This window comes from Giraffa tippelskirchi, chromosome 7, assembly GCF_054371585.1.
Source record: "Giraffa tippelskirchi isolate mGirTip1 chromosome 7, T2T-mGirTip1v1.2.pri, whole genome shotgun sequence".
NCBI classification, from domain to species: Eukaryota; Metazoa; Chordata; class Mammalia; order Artiodactyla; family Giraffidae; genus Giraffa; species Giraffa tippelskirchi.
Window position 1 is genome coordinate 3,501,718 of NC_137281.1, and position 20,497 is coordinate 3,522,214.

Here is a 20,497-nt window from a genome sequence, read left to right on the forward strand (position 1 = left end):
AGAAAATCTATTTATTTAGACTGTTGGGTCTTTATTGTGGCACGTGGGCACCTCTAACTGTGGCGCGTGGGTTCTCCAGTCAAGGCGTGCAGGCTTAGCTGACCTGTGTGGGATCTTAGTTCCCTTACCAGGGATGGGACCTATGTACCCTGGATTGGAAGGCAGATTTTTTACCACTGGAAGTCCCAGTAGTAAGTTTTAATGGAGTATAATTCATAAGAATACTGAATCACTATGTGGTACACTTGAAACTAATATAAGCCATTTATACTTCAATTAAAAAGTTAAAGTAAAGCTATTTAAAAGACAAATTATTTTTTTTAAAAAAGCTCTTTAGTTTGTATTGGGGTATAGCCGATTAACAAAGTTGTGATAGTTTCAGGTGAGCAGTGAAGGGACTCAGCTGTACATACACGTGTATCCATTCTCTCCCAAGTTCCCATATAACCCTGAGCAGAGTTCCCTGTGCGCCACAGGAGGACCTCATTGGTTATCCATTTAAAATATAGCTGTGTGTACATGTCCATCCCAAACTCCCTAACTATCCCTTCCCCTCATCCTTCCCCAGGCCCCTCCACCATAAGTTCATTCTCTAAGTCTGTGAGTCTCTTTCTCTTTTGTAAGTTCATTTGTATCATTTCTTTTTAGAGTCCACATATAAAGGAGCTCACAGGGTATTCCTCCTTCTCTGAAAAGACAAACTATTTTAAAAGAATACATCTTGGGCCAGACTTCAAACGAGATCAGAGAGATCTCAGGGTGGGTGGAGCCACACACACAGTAGATTTACGAGGAAGATGCTGTCATTGGTGGCTTCTGGCTTCCTGAGTCAGTTGTGAGAAGGAAACTGTACACCAGATGGTGGAGGAGCCAAGGGTCAGGGCAAAACCTCTGGCCACACATCCCCGGGACCGAGAGGGCAGGAGGGGGCTGTGGTCGCCCAGTGCCATGTCTTCCTTTGAACTGTAGAACTGAAGACGGGTCTTGGTCCAGACAGAAAGGACGCTATGATCACGGAATTCCTGTCCCTGCTTTGCCTCGGTGAGTCTCCAGGGCTGGGAGAGATGGGTTTGAGGGTGAGACTCTTCACTGGGTAGTGGAGGTTACCGTGGTGAACGTGGCAAGTACAGCAATGATGGCTTCTGTGTACTGGGTACAAGCGACCTGTCAGAGTTTTGCGGGCTGCGGTATCTGCATGCCCTGGTTTTGGTGCCTGGACATAAGGGATGAGGAAGCAGGGACATGTGGTAACATCCTCAGTGTACTCAGCTCAATAATGCACAGCGCGGATGGGACCTCCAAGTCTGTATCGTCTACGTACCACCATCTTGCCCTGAATGTCCCATTGGCATATGGGAGGCAGGGTCTACAGGGTGTGAAAGTCTGTGAGTTTGGTTATGAACAAGGAATACAGAAAAGACGTTATACTGAGTCCAAGCTCATACTGCTCACTGCATGATGGGCCAACTTGAGAGATGAGTTGTTGGGGCAAGAAATAGCACCAGTGGACCAAGGAGATGGCGGACTAATGTCCCAAGGGGCCATCTTGCCGAGGGTCTGGATGCTCGTTACTTTCATAGAACAAAGAGGGGGAAGTGAGGAGGTGAAATAAAAAAGGGAATAAATTGTTGCAAATATTTCATACTTCTGGCCAGAATCCAGAAGGGATGTGTGAATTTCTTCTTTGCTGCAGCCATTCACAAGCGGGCCTGGTCAGGATAGTTGCTGTGAGCTTAAGCAAAGGTATTCGAGCTGAAGACTCAGGTGTGAGAAGGACAGTTCATGGAGAAGAGCCACCATGTATACTTTAAACTTGCAGGCAGCATCCCTTTAGTGATTAACTTGTAGCAAAAACAGCAGAATAGAAAGGTTAAAGTGAAAGAAACAGATCCAATGTGGACTCAGATTTGTTTTTCTCTGTGACACTAAGGTGGGGCTGCCCTGGTGGCTCAGACGGTAAAGAATCCGCCTGCAATGCAGGAGACTCAGATTTGACCCCGGGTCAGGAAGATCCCCTGGAGAAGGGAATGGCCACCCACTCCAGTATTTTTGCCTGGAGAATCCCACAGACAGAGGAGCCTGGCGGGGTACAGTCCATGGGGTCGCAAAGAGTCAGACACGACTGAGCAACTAACCCTTCACTTCATGATACAAAGGCAGGGAGCAGTGGATAAGAACATTTTCTGACCAGCCGTATCCTGAGCTTGATTTTAAGCTGATGTTCAACTTGAACATACGGTGATCAAACAGACCTCAGCCTGCAGGAAGGAAGACCTAGATTATGATCTCGGCCCGGTCTCTCCAGACTTTGGAAAGGCAGCCCCACCCAACTGAGTGCCCAGTTCCTCCTTTGTGAGAGGAGCCGGATTCAGGAGGGGGGTGGCGTGGGGACCTCAGGGCTCGCCATCTGCCCCCTCCCACCCCCTGGTTCCTCCCTCCTTCTTCTGGGCTAAGCCCTTCCCTTTGAGGTCACACTCATCCCCCCCCCCACACACGTGAGCGTGAGAGGCAGCTGCCGGTCACCATACCCCAAACCTCCAGTCTCAGGACAGAATAAATGGGACAGTCAAGAGACGGACCTCATTCTCCCCACACTTATTTCCTTGGGCTGCCATAACAGATGACCACAAATCGGGTGGCTTAAAACAACATATGCCTATTCTCCCACCTTTCTGGAGGCCAGAGGTCCAAAACCAGGGTGTCAGGAGGGTTGATTCTTCCTTGGGTCTCCGAGGGGGGGTCTGTTCCACATGTCCCTCCTCAACTCTGGGAGATGACTCGGAATCCTTAGCACCCCTCGGCTTGCAGATCCTCACATAGTCACATGGCATGTTCTGTCTCCAGGTCTCTTCCCAACCTCTTATCTTTTTTTAAATGATTAACAGATTCATTTAAACAATAGTACATATAGTCATCATTGCCAGAATTAATATGAGATGTTAAACGCTCGATCCAACTTTCCTTCCTGCATATGTTTTTCTTTCCTATCTCTGTCAGTTTTGAAAACATAAAACCAGAAGAGGAGGGGCCCAATTCCAAGCAGAGCTCTAAAGAGCAAGCTCTTGGGGGTGGGTCTGAAACTGAGATAGATAGTTGCTGACCTTGCTTAGGTCCAACAAACCAAGGCAGGATCTTCAATAACCCCTCGGCGGCGAGGGTCATTGCATTGAAGTTGGTACTCCCATTTAAACTGGGATCTTATGGCCAACAGGTTGGCTTGTGCCTTCTGGGCTTCCAGAGATATATCCTATTCAGCTGGGTCGAGGGTAGTAGGTAGGGCGGCCAGGCTCACAGCTTGTACTTGGGGAACAGCATCTTGGTTACCTGGTGCACGACAGTGCCTGCTCTCCCAACTTCCTATGAGGACATAGGTCATATTGGGTTAGGGTTCCAGCCGACTCCTGTAGGACCTTGTGTAAACTGTCAACTGAAAAAAAAATTACACAATGTAAAAGTTGAGAGTTATGTTTTATTCAGTGGATATTCTTAGGACTTCTGGCCCCAGAGACAGAATCACAAATAATTCTGAAAGAACTGCTTCAAGGAGGCACGGAGGGAGCCGGGATGGATAGGAATTTTGCAACTAAGGGCAGGTGGTCTGAACATCAAAACACTACTACTAATAAAAGAATGCCAGATATCTCAAACCAAGGAATTTAGTGCTTTTCTATGTACGGGAAGACGCAAGAGTCTGCGGTGACTGAAATCAGTCCTAGATGTACACCTCAGTTGTCCGGAGCCAGCAGCCTGTGTTTTCGCGTCCTGAGCTCCCTCGAGGCTCGCCGTGGGGAGTGGCTGCAGGCTGCTGGCTGCTGGGTGGCTGGTGTTCTTTGCTTCCTGCGTTGCCTCAGAGCTCACCAGCTCGCTGTCAGAGGTGTGTGCAATCCCTGATGATGGTGACACCGTTTGTTTACTGATGTGGCAGGCAGTGTTTTACTTCTCAGATGTCAATTAGGACTCTGCGCCCAGTTCCGATGTGTGTGAGTATGGAGGGGGTGGTTTTTCACACCACCAAGCAGCTGACTCAGCTGGTTGTCCTGCAATTCAACTCCAGTGTGACACGAACTACCTGGAGATACCGTCAGATCCCACAGATTAAGGGCCGCGTCCTAAAAGATGACCTCCCTCCCACTTCAGGTGCCAATCACAAGCCCTGGCGGCCACCTGTGTTTCTGTCCAACTGGCTACAGATTGAAGGTTCTAACGAACCCCTCCTTGGGTCCATCAGTTTGCTAGAACTCAAATTTGTGAGAACATGGAACTCGGAGAAACATTTTACTCACTAGATTACCGATTTATTATAGAAGAATTTGGGCTTCCTGGGTAGCTCATCAGATAAAGAATCCACCTGCAATGCAGGAGACCCCAGTTCGATTCCTGCGTCAGGAAGTTCCCCTGGAGAAGGGATAGGCCACTCACTCCAGTGTTCTTGGGCTTCCCTGGTGGCTCAGATGGTAAAGAATCCACATGCAGTGTGGGAGGCCTGGGTTTGATCCCTGGATTGGGAAGATGCCCTGAAGGAGGGCGTGGCAACCTACTCCGGTATTCTCGCCTAGAGAATCTCAAGGACAGAGGAGCCTGGTGGGCTACACCCCATGGGGTCACAAAGAGCTGGACACGACTGAGCGACTAAGCACAGTACACAGAAGGGTTTAAGTCAGGAACAGCCGAATGGAAGAGGGGCACAGAGCCGAGTACGAGGAAGAGGGCTTCTGAGCACATCACGCTCGAAACATCTCCACGTGTCCAACATGGAAGCTCTCTGAACCCATCCTTTTGAGTTTCTGTGGAGGCTTCACTACACAGATGAGAAATGGAATATTTCCTGCCATATCAGTAAACAAAGGATGTCTCAGTCATCAGTGACTGAAGACACTTGAGGGTGAGCCCTGAGGGAACTCAGGAAGGAAAGAACGCCTGCCATCTAGCAGCCATCAGACTGCAGCCACTCCCCACGGGGAGCCCCGAGGGAGCTCAGGGACACTGGCCGCAGACAGCTGAGGTCCGTATCGAAGGGATGACGTCTGCGAGCCCAGACGCTTGCGTCTTCCCATACTGAGAAAAGCGCTAAATTCGTTAACGTGAGACATCTGATTTTCTTTTACTAACAGTAATGTTTTGTTCTGACCTCCTGCCCTTTGTTGCAAAACTCACATATATCCTTTCCGCACCACACCGCCAGCAGTTCTCTCAGGGTTACCTGAGATGCTGTCTCCTGGGCTTGAAGTCCTAAGAATATCTGATGAATAAAACATAACTCTCAACTTCCAGGTTGTGCATATTTTTTTAGTTGACACAGGCATGATTGACTGAATCATTGGCAATTGGTAATCTGCAGCCCTTCTTCCCTTCCTGGACATCGGGGTTGGGGGTGGGGAGTGGTTAAGACTGACAATTCCAACCCTTTAACCACTCGGTTGTTTCCCTGGCAACCAGCCACCATCCTTAGGTCACCTAGAGACTTTTCCAAAAGTTATATTAACATAATAAAAGACAACACTCAGGGAATCTCACAACACTGGGGAACTTCAAGAGTTTGAGGAGCTCTGTGCCTAGACCCTAGACCGGGGACAAAGACCCAATGTGTTTCTTATTATGTCACAACATCATAGTAATTTTCCTCTTCTCTGGGAAACTATAGATTCTAGTGTCGCCCTCCTCCTCCTTCTCTAGCTTGGAAATTGAACAGCTCTCCACGTGGTATATTTAAAGGCCATTGTTGCTGTTTAGTTACTCAGTCATGTCTGACTCTTTGCGACCCCATGGACTGCAGCCCTCCAGACTCCTCTGTCCACGAGATTCTCCAGGCAAGACTACAGGAGTGGGTTGCTGTTTCATTCTCCAGAGCCCATACTAAATGTTAAATGGATGATGCCTGGCTGAGTCAGGCAGAGAGGGTAGCTGTACGGTAAATGTCAGTTGTCAGAGAGGACCTGCTAGATAATATAAGTGGGTACATGGCTGATGTATGTGAAGAGTCCATCAAATGATAGATTCTCACTGATCGGTAGTTATTTACTCCAATTATTTCCAGATAAATATGCTTACTTGTGTTGCCTACAGCTCCCTACCTCAGAATTCTACTAAGACTTCAACGAGCTGTTCTTTTATTCTTTGCTTTTTCAAGCTACCTCACATGCTAGTGTGTCTCTTCTCCTTAGTGGTAAGTGTCTCCATTGCAGCCATTTCTCTGCCTGTGTCAGCTGTGGTCCTTTAATAGGACTTCCTTGGTAGCCCAGTGGCTAAGCCTCCGTGGTCCCAGTCCAGGGGGCTCGGGTTTGATCCCTGGTCAGGGAATTAGATCCCATATGCTGCAACTAAGACCTAGCACAGCCAAATAAATAAATACAAAATAAATAGATATTTTTTAAAAAAGAAAGATAAGTTCTGAGAATCTAATGACCAGCATGGTGACTATAGTTAATAATATTGAAATTGGCTCAGAGAATGGATGTTAAACATTCTCACACCCCCCCCCCCACACACACACAAGGTAACTATGTGAGGTGATGTATTTGTTAATTAGCTTCATGGTGGTGGTCATTTCACAATACATATGTGCATCCAGTCATCACATGTACACATTAATACAATCTTATTTGTCAAAAACAGAGAACCCCTCTCTCAATTTTCACCTAGTCCTCAGTAAGATTTCATGATGAAAAGTGAATCTAAGGCAATTGTGTGCTTATTTAAAAAAAAAGAAAAGAAAATGGGAATCACCATTTGAGCAGAAGCCTGGCTGATAACAGAGCTGAGATGACTGTAGACTAAAAGCAGAGGAGAGAGGGACTAAAAAGAGGCCATGAGACCTGGGGACAGCCCCTACCCCCCCGACCACCCGGAAACCAATTTCCTACCTGTCAGTGTAGCCACTGTAGCCAGTGCTAATGCGGGCTCTGTCCACTGCCAGGCTCCCATGTCCCTGCTTCCTGGTGAGGTCTGGGGGCTCGTGTTTTGAGTCCACACCTGAGTGGAAACAAGGGCCGGATCTCCTGAGTCCCCTCATGTCTAGACGTATATCTGTAGCTCTAAACATATAACTGGATCGCTTTGCTGTACACCGAAAACTAACACAACAAATCAACTAGACTTCAATTAAAAAAAAAAGACAAGCATATAATTCCTCTCTCACGAGCGTTTCTCTTCCAGGGCTTTGTCTGGGCAATGAAGATGAGAGAAAGAACGGTGAGTCGTCCCCACCTGGACTCTGTTCCCGCACGCCAAGTTTCACGACCTTTTTCCTTTCATCCTCTGAGTTCTAGGAGGGTTTTGGTGGTGGTCACCAAGATGAAGAGTCAAACGAACTCCAAATTCTTTCCAGAGAAACTTTCCAAACCCCTCCTCCATGCCTTGCCCAGCTCAGAGGTTGCATGCGGCAGCAACGTGACTCTCACGTGCCAGTCTGATGTCCGGAATGCGACATTCATGCTGGGGGAGTCACTGGACTCTGGGTACAATAAAGCGCAGAACTCAACAGGAAGGCAGCTGAATTCCTCCTCACTCACCTGGAGGCTGAGCTTCCCTGGTGGCTCAGATAGAAAAGAATCCGCCTGCCAATGCAGAAGATGTGGGTACGATACCTGGGTTGGGAAGATCCCCTGGAGGAGGGCATGGCAACCCGTTCCAGTATTCTTGCCTGGAGAATCCCATGGACAGAGGAGCCTGGCAGGCTACCGTCCCCGGGGTTGCAAGGAGCCTGACACGACTGAAGTGGCTTCGCACATAGTGACTGAACAACCGCCACCACCTGTGGAGCACAGAAAGGGGTCTGCGTGGCAGATTGACCGACGGGCCTCTGGGGGAAGGAGGGGCCCCTGTGACAGATGACCTCACTGGTGCTGCCCTAAAAATTTCCGACTGACTATTTAAGACAACATTTCTGGGCATGGGGTTCAAAGCTTCAATTAGATTAGGTACTAAGCCCTAGCATGGTCTACACAAATGATTCCATTTTGAGCCTGTGATTTTTTCTTTTAAAAAAATAATCAATTAATTTTTGGCTATGCTGGGTCTTTGCTGCTGCACACGGGCTTTCTCTAGTTGGGGTGAATGTGGACTACCCTTTGCTGCGGTGCGCGGGCTTCTCATCGCAGGGGCTTGTCTTGTTGCAGAGCACAGGCTCTAGGTGCGAGGGCTTCAGTGGCTGCAGCTCGTGGGCTCAGCAGTTGTGACTCTCGGGGTTAGCTGCTCCACAGCACGTGGAATCTTCCTGGACCGGGGATTGAACCTATGTCCCTTGCATTGGCAGGCAGATTCTTACCCACTGCACCACCAGGGACGTTTGCCATCCCTTATTTTTGTACCCTCACTCCAACAACTAAAATTTGGCACCCATTCGTGAGCAAAAGTGCCTCGTGGGAGCTGTGAGATCCACCACCATACACCAAAGGCCCCAGGAGGAGCCTCACCCACCTATGCGTTGGATAACAGGCAGACAGGCCTCAGTACCAGCCGTCAAACCAGCAGGGGACTGAGACCTGATTCCAGCCCCTCTTGGCCATCGTCTGGGAGGACACGGACATGGGTCATACCTACAGGCAGGAGAATGTTTGTGGACATTTACAAACCAAGACTGAAGTACGAAGAAATGGAAAACTGGAACAGATCAATAACGGATAAAGAGATTGAATCAGCAATCAAAACCTCCCGACAAAGAAAAGCCCAGGACCAGATGGTTTCACTGGTGAATTCCACCAAACATTTAAGGAAGAAACAACACCAGTCATTCCCAGACTCTTCCCAAACACTGCAGAGGAAAGAACACTCCTGTGCTCATTTTACAAGGCCAGCATCACCTCGATGTCAGAACCAGATAAGGACACTGAAAGAAAACTATAGACCGATATCCCTGATGAATACAGATGTGAAAGTTCTCAACAAAATGTTGGCAAATCAATTTTAACAGTACATTAAAAGACTCACAGACCATGATCAAGTGAGATTTCTTCTTTGTATCCAAGGACGGTTCAATATATACATCAGTAAGTGTGATACACACATTAATAGAATGAAGGATAAAAATCATATGTTCATCTTAATATATGTAAAATATTTTGATAAAATAGATCATTTCAATATAAAAACTCTCAATAAATTGGGTGTAGAAGGAACATACTTCAAAACAATAAAGGCCAATATAACAAGCCCACAGCTAAGGTCATACTTAATGGTGAAAGATTGAAAGCTTTTCCTCTGATATCAGGAATAAGACAAAGATGCCCACCACTTCAATTCAACGTAATGCTGGAAGTCCTCTCTGCAGCTGGAAAAAAAAAGACGGAAAAAAAAAAAAGGCATTCAAATTGAAAAGGAAGAAAAACTGCATTCATTTGCAGACAATATGATCTTCTCTACAGAAAATTAGCAAAAATAAATACTGTAGCTACCTGATGCAAAGAGCCAATTCATTGTAAAAGACCCTGATGCTGGGACAGATTGAAGGCAAAAGGAGAAGGGGACGACAGAGGATGAGATGTTTAGATGGCCTCACCAATTCAATGGACATGAATTTGAGCAGACTGAGATAGGGAAACCTGGTTGCAGTCCATGGGGTCACCAAGAGTCGGACACAGCTTAGTGACTGAACAGCAACAATATGTCAAACAAAAAAGTTTCTGCAGAGCAAAATAAACAATTGTCAACAAGAAACGGCAACCTACCAAATGGGAGAGAATACTTGCAAAATGTTAGTGCTCTTTCCTGGGATAGGATTGGAAGGGGGGGAATTAGTAGTGTCATTCATAAATATTTTTGTTATTAAAATAATACCAAGCTCCAGCAGTATTAAGAAGACTAACCTAGTGCTCTGGCCCAGGTTTGGGGACCCAGTGGGCACCTGGAGAATGGAAGAAGAAAAAAAAAATCATTCTCCTCTCCGCTTCCCAAAGAGGGCACAAAGTCCATAAATAGAACATGAGGATTTATGTCCCCAAGATTCCCATATAAATTAAACATCGTGATTCTTTTTCTCCTTTCCTGTTTTCTAGGGAACCAAGAGGAAAGCAAACCTGCCCTTTCACAGACAGGTAATATGATTAGAAGGGACTTGTTTCCCCCAATTACATCCATCTCTGAAAACGCTGGTGAATAAAACAGCACAAGGTACATCGTCTGCTGTTTTACATGATGAAAAGCTATGGTGGAGTTTCGGGAAGAACAGGGGTGAGTCGGTATGACTGGTTTGGGGAATGGGACCAGGACCTGCGGAGCCTATCCTCTGGGACGCTGTATGATCAAAGACTTGCTGAGACTTTCAAGTTCTCAAAAAACAGTGAATGTTAATTTTTTCTTTTTTCTGATACTGGTTTTCTGTGAAGAATTGACTAAAATTATACCCTCAGTTAAGTTCAGTTCAGTCACTCAGTCATGTCTGACTCTTTGTGACCCCAAGGACTGCAGCAGGCCAGGCCTCCCTGTCCATCACCAACTCCCAGAGCTTGCCCAAACTCATGTCCATCGGGTCGGTGATGCCATCCAACCATCTCATCCTCTGTCATCACCTTCTCCCCCCACTTTCAATCTTTCCCAGCATCAGGGTCTTTTCCAATGAATTGGTTCTTCGCATCAGGTGGCCAACGTATTGGAGTTTCAGTTTCAGCATCAGTCCTTCCAATGAATATTCAGGACTGATTTCCTTTAGGAGAAATTCTCATAAAAACGGGGGCTTTCTGAAGGTTTAGACTGAAACGGGCTTGTCCATCAAGGAATCATTTTCGCTGTGCCATGCAGCTTGGGGGATCGTCATTCCCCAACCTGGGTGTCCCGGGTGGCTCAGTGGTAAAGAATACATCTGCCAGTGTAGGAGACTCAGATTCAGTCTCTGGGTTGGGAAGATCCACTGGAGAAGGAAATGGCAACCCACTCCAGTATTCTTTGCCTGGGAAATTCTGTAGACAGAGAAGCCTAGAAGGCTACAGTCCACAGGGTTGGAAAGAGTCAGACGCAACTTGGTGACTGAGCATACACAAAATTCCCCGACCAGGGATCGAACCCAGGCCCCTGGCAGAGGAAGCTTGAAGTCCTAACCACAGGACAAACAGGGAATTTACCTAGATTCTTGATTGTTTTTTCTTTCAGCAACTCATAACCTTCCTGTAATCTGCTCCAAAGGGTCAAAATTGTTCAAGGTTGTAATTAGAGTCTATGCAAGTATAATAGAAATATTTTTTAAAAAGATATCCTTGGAAATTCTCTGGTGGCCAGTGATCGGGACCCAGCACTTTCATTGCAGGGGGCACAGGTTCCATCCCACGTGGCATGGTGTGGCCAAAGAAAAAGATTTCCCGCATCCTGTCCTTGCAAAATACATATTTGTCTTCAAAAACATTTTTATTCAGTGTTAGCAAGCTAATGACCGCTACTCTGGCTCTGTGAACGCAATGCATGCCACAGTTTCTTGGAGAGATCTGAAATCTGATGGAGTCAGAGAGCTTGGAAGTATCAGCAATGGGAGATGGAAAGTTGAAGCTTTCATATTTTTAGCTCTTCTATCATTTCTTTTCTTTTTTAATTGGTATATTATTCACATTCCATAAATTCACCCTTTTAAAGTATACAAGACAGAGGCATTTGGCACATTCACAGGGCTGTACCATCACCACTACTCTAATTCCACAAATGAAGTTCCATTAAGCAGTCGGTTTTCGCTCCCTGCTCTCCCGACAGGCCCTGCCAATCTGTTTTCTGACTCTATGGTTTTGCCTATCGTGGACATTTCATATAAAACACAGTCCCACAGTATGAGGTCTGGAGACTGGCTTCTTTCACTTAGCATGATGTCTGCAAGGTTCATCTACGTTGTAACACGTATCAGTACTTCCATCCTTTTCACGGCTGAATAATATTCCATCATATGGACAGACCTCATTTTGTTTATCCATTCGTCAGTTGATGGACATTTGGGTGGTTTGTACCTTTTGGCTATTGCGAGTAATGCTGCCATGAACATAAGTGTACACGTATCTGAGCCACTGCTTTCAATGAGGTATTTGAAAGGAGGAAGTATTAGCCACTCAGTCATGTCCGACTCTTTGCAACCTTATGGACTGTAGCCCGCATGGGATTCTGTCCATGGGATTCCCCAGGCAAGAATACTGGAGTGGGTTGCCATTTCCTTCTCCAGGGGATCTTCCCAACCCAGGGGTTGACCCTGGGTCTCCTGCATTGCAGGCAGATTCTTCACCGTCTGAGCCACCAGGGAAGCCCCTAATCAGGTATCTACCTAGGAGTAAAACTGCTGGGACACATGGCAAGTTTGTGTTTAACTTTTTGAGCAACTGCCAAATTGTTTTCCAACATGACTGTACCCGTTTTGTATGCCCGTCTGTAATTTATGCTCCAATGTCTCCACATCCTGGCCCACACTTGTTGTTTTCCTTTTATTTTATTATAGCCCACCTGGAGGGCTCGTATATCATTTCTTTCCTGTTTTTTGACCACAACAAGCGGCATGTGGACCTGAGCTCCCCAACCAGGGATCGACCTGGTGCCCTCTGCATTGGGACCTGAGTCTCAACCACTGGGCCACCTGCGAAGTCCCTCTATGTTGTTTCTTGAAACGCACTTTCGGAGTTCACATTTACACCACCACAATGCTAAACAGAGTAAGACATCTTTAAGCACAGACACGCTATCTCCGGAGAAGGAAATGGCAACCCACTCCAGCATTCTTGCCTGGGAAATCCTGTGGACAGAGGAGCCTGGTGGGCTACAGTCCATGGGGGTCGCAAAAGAGGCAGGCACGACTTAGCGACGAAACGACAACAACAACAGGCTGTCTCCAGCCTACCCACATGCACCTCCAGGCTACTAGAAAGGAACCCCCTACTCTAATTCTGGGCAGAGACGATGATGAAGTTCATCCCCTAACTTTGCCACAAGGCCAGGCTTCCTTTCTGGCACTTCATGCCCTGTCTCAAGCCGTATCCCACTGCTCAGTCAGATGCCTTAGACCAGTATCACAGACCTTTTGCAAGTTAATTTTGGCAATGTGTAAACAGTTGATGTGAAATTTGGCCTGGATATGTGGCCATCTGAGGGCAAACCCAGTTCAGCGGGCGGTGGACAGTCTCGCAATCATTTACTTCTCATTTCTAGCGAATCGCACCATGAGGTAACCCATAGGGTCATCAAGGGGAGGGTTGGGAGCAGGAGGCCGGGCTGATGCTCCTTTGCTGCCATCCAGGGACAGGTGCTTCTGCCCCACTTTTCCCAGTCCACGGGGATGTGTGGCTCCCACAAGTGTCAGCTGTTGGTAAAGGGGTGTCCCTGAGCCACTTAGATTCCCAAGGCATTTTCCAGGCAGTACCCCACCACCACCGCCGCCAACAAAGACACGAAAGTGCTCACATTGGGAAGGGGAGAAACCAAGGTCAAGCATGCACAAGAATGCAGAGGAATCTGGGGGACCATGGGCGGAGGAGCACTGGTAGCGTCTGTTACGGAGGGAGGTGAGTGTGGGTGGGACGCTGTGTGAGAGAGTGATCCTGATCACGGCAACCTCCTTATCCGACACTGTGAGTCAGATTCTACACTGAGTGCTTCCGCGTCAGGGTTTTTCATCATCACTGCTCTCTTCACGGGAGCTCTCCTCACCTCCCTTTCCCACCTCCTTCCCCTCCCTGCCAGTTTCATGGAGGTATCATTGACAAATAAAGCGGTAAGATCCTTAAAGTGTACAATGTGATGATTTGATACAGGATAGGGGCTTCCCTGGTAGCTCAGTGGTGAAGAATCCGCCTGCAATGCAGGAGACCTGGGTTCGAGCCCTGGGTTGGGAAGATCCCGTGGAGAAGGGAAAGGCTACCCACTCCAGTTATTCTGGCCTGGAGAATTCCATGGACTGTATGTATGGTCCATGGGGTCACACAGAGTCAGACACGACTGAGCGACTTGCATTGAAAGTGAAATTTTCACCTCATGTCCTGTATTTGCTTTTTTTTGTTTTTTGGTGAGAACACTTAAGATCTGCTCTCTTCATTATGCACTACAGTGCCATCAACTATGGTTCACGCTGTCCATTAGATCCTCAGACCTCAGTCATCTGAAACTTGTTTGTGCTCTTTGACCAACTTCTCCCCATATACCCCACCCCCCAAGCCTCTAGCAATCACTCTTTTACTCTCTGTTTATATGAGTTTATTTTTGTTTTTAAAAATATTTATTTATTTGGCTGCACCAGATCTTAGCTGCAGCTTGTGGGATCTAGTTCCCTGACCAGGGATTGAACTCAGACCCCCAGCATCGGGAGTGTATGTGTATATATATACCACACCTTCTTTATCTGTTCACCTATCGATGGACACTGAGGTTGCTTCCTTACCTTGAGAAAATGATTCTTGGACTTTGATTCATCTGTTGCTGGACTTGTCTTCACTTCTGTAACATCACAGTTAGTCTGGGTAAATGTGTCTCTCACCAGGTTATGACTTCCCTGGAAAAGGTTCAGCATGTCACTTCTCTTGAAAGTCCACACCTGGGGTCAGCACAGAGCCACCCCGACCTTGGGGCAGACTGGCCAGAAAGGTTAGACATACCAGCGTCCAAAGCCCATCCCGGCCATGTGACTCTGGGGAACTCGGTTTAATTCCAGGTACTTGGTTTATGTATGAATGAAGTGGCGATGACAAACTTACCTTGTGTACTTATTGTCAAGATGAGAAAGAACAGGGGATTCCCTGGTGGCCCAGTGTTAGGACTCCATAGCAAAAAAAAAAAGTTTAATACAAATTTTTTTTTTTAATGAGAAAACACTTGAGTGCTAATGGCTCACAGTTAATAAGTATTATTCCTGGGGATGAAACATGTACTGGAGGTCTGCCATCTGCTGGGCACTGTGCTAGCCCTCTCTTGTAGGCACTGACCCACTCCATCTTTCTACCAACCAGTAAAGCAGCCACAATTGCTATCCTCACGTTGAACGGGAAAACAAAAGCTCAGGGAGATGATGCAAAGTCCCTCAAGAGCGTAGACGTTGCAGCTGGGGGGTGGCAGCTGCAGGTCTTGAAGGCAGGCTGTCTGGCTCCTTGTAACTCTTCTGAGAAGCGCGTTCCCGGAGCCAGCCTGACTCTCGGCCCCGTTGTTCTCCCGCCAGACACCAGGGTCGTCTTCGTGGCCACCTTCAGCTGCCTCTCCCTCTTTCTCCTCTTCCTCGCCATCTTCTTCATCTACAGATGCACTCAGCAAGGTGAGTTCAGAGCAGCGTGGGTTTCAGACTCCGAGGAAGGGGACTGAAGTGAGGGATTCTCCAGGGAGATACATTCCTCCTTGTTTTGTTTTTTGTTTTTAATAGATTCATCACAGGAAGAATCCACCAAGAGGTAGATACACTTGACACATCTCACGCCCTGCGTTAACTCCCACTCCACTCCTCAGAGACCCCGCCTGCACATCAGTGACTCTTACACCCAGCCTCACCTCTGTCAGCCCTATCCCCTCCCCCAGATCTTCAGATCCCAGACTTTAACACGTTTCTCTTTCTCAGAACCTGCCATTCCAAACTGCAGAAGCAGAGGGATGCAGGTAAGTGATCAGGAAAGAAACCAGGAGGAAGCTTGGGATGGAAAGACTACAGTCTGACTCTTGCCATCTGAGAACTGAGTTTTGTTTCCTTGTACTCACATGCAGATGTACCCACGCTGGAAAGGATATCTGAATCGGTGAGTTCTCCCCTATGGAATAACCCAAGAGCTCACGCACCACCAGAGGCTGGTCTGTCTGCCTCTTGGCTTAGTTCAAACGCTGGTTATATTCATGCCGCCATTTGATACTGAGTTTAAAAACATCTGAGGAACCCATAAAAAGAGTAGATAGGAGGTTACCAGAGGCTGGCGGTGGGCGGGGGGGTCGCGGGTAGGGGACCTGGGAAGATGACATTTAAGGGAACAAACTTGCAACTTGTAGATGAATAAGTCCTGGGAATCGAACGCACAGCTTGGGGATTATAGTCAGCAATACTGTATCGTATACGTCAAAGATGCTAGGAGGCTAGATCATAACTGTTCTCATCACAAAAAAGAAATGATAATTATGTGACAGGAAGGGGGAGTTAGCAAGGTGGTACGCTATAACAGTGTATCACAGCAACATGAGGACACGTTAAAGTTGCACAGGTTTACGTATCAATTACACCTCAAACAAACAACCAAAAAAACAGGTGCTTTGAATTTCACAGTAGCTGGATTCCAGCTCCCAATAGCTACTATTTACCACCGGTGTGGTCTGAGACAAATCACAAACCCCCATGAGAGGGGACACATGTATATGTACAACTGATTCACTCTGCTGTGGACCTGAAACTAACAATGTTGTGTTAACATTGTAAGTCATCTAAACTCCAGTAAAAATTCAACAAACAAGACACAAGCCCACACGATTTGGACCCTTCCTTTCCTGGTGGCTCGGATGGTAAAGAATCTGCCTGAAATGCAGGGGACCTGGGTTCAACCCCTGGGTCAGGAAGATGCCCTGGAGAAGGGAAAGGCAATCTACTCCTCTCCATAGAGGAGCCTGGAGGGCTACAGCCCATGGGGTCACAGAGAGTCGGACATGACTGAGCGACTAACACTTCTTCACTTCTTTCCTCCATTATCTAAGGGGAATCCAAATCCCCAGTTAAAAGGCTGTGAGAGTCTAATGATGTCATAAACGTAAAGGGTTTATTGGCATTTCTGACAAATTTTAAGTGTCAAATGGATGGCATGAAAGCATCATTTAACAAATATTAATCAATTTCAGTTCAGTTCAGTTCAGTCACTCAGTCATGTCCGACTCTTTGCGACCCCATGAACCGCAGCAGGCCAGGCGTCTGTCCATCACCAACTCCTGGAGTCCACCTAAACCCATGTCCATTGAGTCAGTGATGCCATCTAACCATCTCATCCTCTGTCATCCCCTTCTCCTCCTGCCCTCAATCTTTCCCAACATCAGGGTCTTTAGTATTAATGAGCATTATAACATATAAGAGCAATAGCAAGTAAAATTCACACCTTTTTCCACAGAGCACAGAGGTTCACTGGCTCATTCTTGAAGCCAAAGCAGGTGAAATGAGAGCGTTAGCAGGGAATTCCTTGGTGGTCCAGGGTTAGGACTCGGTGCTTTCACTGTGAAGGGCCCAGGTTCAACACCTGGTCAGGCGGGTAAGATTCTGCAAGCTACTGGCCAAAAAAAAAAGCGTTAGTAGAAGATTTAAACATTGTTGTGTTTAAAGCAATATTTATGTACATTGCATTCATTTAGATATATATAAATATTAAGTTATGGAAAGGCATAGTTTATCACAAAGTAAGTGCCAGTGATTAAATCTAGGCTATTTTAAGTGTTGGCTTAATGACCTTGATTAGCACATTGTTGATAATTATAATATTATGATAATGTCAGTTGTGATGGGATACCTCCATACAATGGAATACTATTCAGCAGTAAAAGAAAGAAGTTAACAGACATAGGTGAGAAGTGACTGCACCTCAAAAACAGTTTGCTAGGTGAAAAAAGTCAAATACAAAAAACCATATATAAAATTGTTCTATTTACATAAAATTTCCAGGAAAGACAAATTAGTAGTTGCTTATGGATGGGGTGGGGGTGGAGGGCAGGGAGAGCAAGGCTTAACTGCAAACAAGCATAAGGGAACTTTTGGGGGGCAATGGATAGTCTCCCACTGTGTGGTGGTGATGGTTGCATCGTTCTACAAATTCACTAAAAGTCATAGAACTGTACACTATCACAGGGGAGTTTTATGGTATATACATTATGTCTCAGCAAAATTATTCTTTAAAATACAATACTATGTCATCAGTAGGTGTGCATATAGGAGGGCAGTTCTCATTCTCAAAACCATACATTTGCACTGATTTTTAATAAGCACAAGTTACCACTGATTGATGGTATCATGTTATGAGAGTCAAAAGCACGGCCATCCTCGAACATGCTGTCCGACAGAACTTCCCGCGATGAGGGACACAGTCTATTGCCGTGTGGTCCCACACACATCACAGCCTCCGGCCGCATTTGAAACGCAGCTGGTGAGACCGAGGAACTCAATTTGAATTTAGTTGACGTTTGTGTGAAGTCGAATGGCCGTGTGTGGCTCGTGGCCACCCTACTGCCCAGCTCAGCTCTACAAGCCTGTCTCTCTTCTCCCCAAAGCCTGAAGAGCCCGAGGGGGTGACCTACGCCCAGCTAAACACCATCGCGCTGTCTGGGGCAGCTTCAGTCCCCGCCGAGGAGACCTCAAGATCTTGTGACTATGAAACGGTGAAGGTGTAGGACCGAGAGAAGAACCTTTCTCTGGGAGGGAGAGTATGGATTAACATGGCCGGGATTACCGGACTTGGGAAAATCCAGATGACTCTGTGTCCTTGGCTCATCTATTCATAATAATAGAATGACGTTTCCCTTCTTCTTCCCCTCCTCTCAAAAATTACGGGATGAGTTTTCACAAGACTTGGAGCGCACCCTTAGTATGAAAGTGTTAGTCACTCAGTCATGTCCGACTCTTTGTGACCCCATGGACTGTAGCCCAACAGGCTCATCTGTCCATGGATTTCCCAGGCAAGAATACTGAGTGGGCTGCCATTTCCTTCTCCGAGGGATCTTCCTGACCCAGGGGATCGAATCCAGGTCTCCTGCATTGCAGGTGGATTCTTTACCCTCTGAGCCACAGGGAGGGTTTGAATGAAATCATAGGCTAAGAATACGTACTGTATCTATAGGCTGGTGGGACTGGGAATATTCACTTAGGGAGTTCAGGATGACATCACGCAAATGGAAAATGTTCCTCAGAGAAGGGTACATGACCCCACAGACACAGGGATTTCACAAAAGGAGCACAAAAAATACAGGCCATGAAGGGAGACGCTCGTGAATTAACAAAAAGCGTCCCTAAGTAGCACACACCTAGGAAAGCAGCTGAAAGTATTTGGTTCCTGATTCTTTAAGCCGTCTGGTCTCAAGACCAGTTTCCTCTCTGCTAAGAATGAAAGCGTTTTCTTACCGCCATCATAGTTCTGTTTTTATTCTTATTATTAAAATCAAAGGCTGCAATGAAGTTAGGCTTACAGAATCTATGTGGATTTCGTCACTTGGCACCCATGACTTAATTAACGCATGTGGACACAGCATTTTAAGGATTTTTTTCTGAATGTGGACTTTTTTGTGTAGGTGACAGTGGGACTGAATGACCACTTATGTATAAGCGCGGGTATATGAGCTTTGCTTCCAAAGTTGCGTCACTCAATCAGGTTTGCAAGTCATTTTAAAATATATGAGTGGATGAAAGTATAAATGTTTGGAATGTATATATAAATATTCTTCACTCAGTAGCATACGCTGGATAACTTTTCTTTTTTTTTTGGATGTGCCTGCAGCTTGTGGGATCTTAGCCCCCCTAAGAGGTTGAACCCAGGCCCTCAGCAGTGAAAGCCTGGAGTCCTAACCACTGGACTGCCAGGGAATTCCCTAGATAACTTTTTTTTCAAGTTTTTGATTATGAAATATTTTTGTCATAAAGAAAAACACACCAAAATATAAGTGGAAAGGAGCACACCGACTTTATTTTCAAAACATGAACACTTTGCTGTGTTTTTATTCTACGCTTCCCAGTCTATTTCCCTCCCTCTTTTTCTAAAAAGTCAGCATTACTCAGGCTGGCATATATTATACTCATGGATTCTTTCATACTTTTACTCCCCAAGCATCTATCAACAGTCAATATATTCTATTTTATTGTTATTGCATTACGCAAACAGGGAATCATCATTGTAATTCTGTCACCTTTTTTTATTGCCATCAACATTATGCTTTTGAAATTCATCCAGGTGATTTTTAAAGATTTATTTCATTGTTTGCTGCACAAAATTCCGTTGTTAACCATACCATGGAATATTACTCAGCCACAGAAAAGAATGAAGCACTGTCGCATGCATGACCTGGATGAAACTTGGAAATATCATGCTAAGACACAGAAAGCTGTGCATCATAGCATTTTATTTGTATGGAATATCCAGAATGGACAAATCCTTAGAGAGAGGCTTAATCCTTAGAGAGACTGCTGTTAATGGTTGCCATTAACTGGGGAGAAGGAGAGATGGGGAGTGACTAGAAATGGGTATGGGTATCTTCTTGGGTTGATGACAATGTTGTGGAATTAGTCAGTGGTGATGGTTGCTCAGCCTTGTGAAGAAAGACCACTGAACTGTACACCTTACAAGCGTAGATTTTATGGTATGTGATTACATCTCAATAAAAGAAAATTTTAAAAAGCACTTTGTTGTATGCACGAAGCATGGTTTCTCTTTGGTCTTTCCTGGACTGTTAGATATTTGGGTTGTTTTCCTGCTTTGTTGTCAGCAAAATGCTGCAGTTAAACATCTTTGGAACTCCCTTCTTGCTCACATGTGTGATCTCTTGAGGTTTATATTTAGGAGTAAAATCTGTCTTCTGTGATGTCCACAACTTTCATCCCACTGGAAAAGGCAAATTGATATCTAAGGTGGTG

The 20,497-nt window shown here is 46.1% G+C and overlaps 1 protein-coding gene across 2 annotated transcripts; it reads left to right on the forward strand.

Moving 5' to 3' along the window:
- Positions 1-831: 831 nt before the first annotated feature.
- On the forward strand, positions 832-20,264 carry LOC145512090 (V-set and transmembrane domain-containing protein 1-like). Of its 2 annotated transcripts, XM_081505637.1 has the most exons (9): positions 832-1,041; positions 7,153-7,188; positions 9,990-10,028; positions 14,423-14,526; positions 15,095-15,187; positions 15,293-15,320; positions 15,485-15,522; positions 15,628-15,659; positions 18,148-20,264. In XM_081505637.1, exons 4-9 carry the CDS (start codon positions 14,451-14,453, stop codon positions 18,265-18,267), a joined length of 387 nt encoding a protein of 128 aa, XP_081361763.1. In that variant the 5' UTR covers positions 832-1,041; positions 7,153-7,188; positions 9,990-10,028; positions 14,423-14,450; the 3' UTR covers positions 18,268-20,264. The 2 variants fall into 2 exon arrangements, with proteins under 2 accessions (XP_081361763.1, XP_081361762.1); XM_081505636.1 differs by lacking the exon at positions 14,423-14,526.
- The last annotated feature ends 233 nt before the right edge of the window (positions 20,265-20,497 follow it).

Coding starts and splice junctions, on each gene's coding strand:
- LOC145512090 (XM_081505636.1), top strand. CDS start 1,008: ATGATCACGGAATTCCTGTCCCTGCTTTGCCTCG. Junction 1,042..7,152: donor CCTGTCCCTGCTTTGCCTCG/GTGAGTCTCCAG, acceptor TTTCTCTTCCAG/GGCTTTGTCTGGGCAATGAA. Junction 7,189..9,989: donor TGAAGATGAGAGAAAGAACG/GTGAGTCGTCCC, acceptor CCTGTTTTCTAG/GGAACCAAGAGGAAAGCAAA.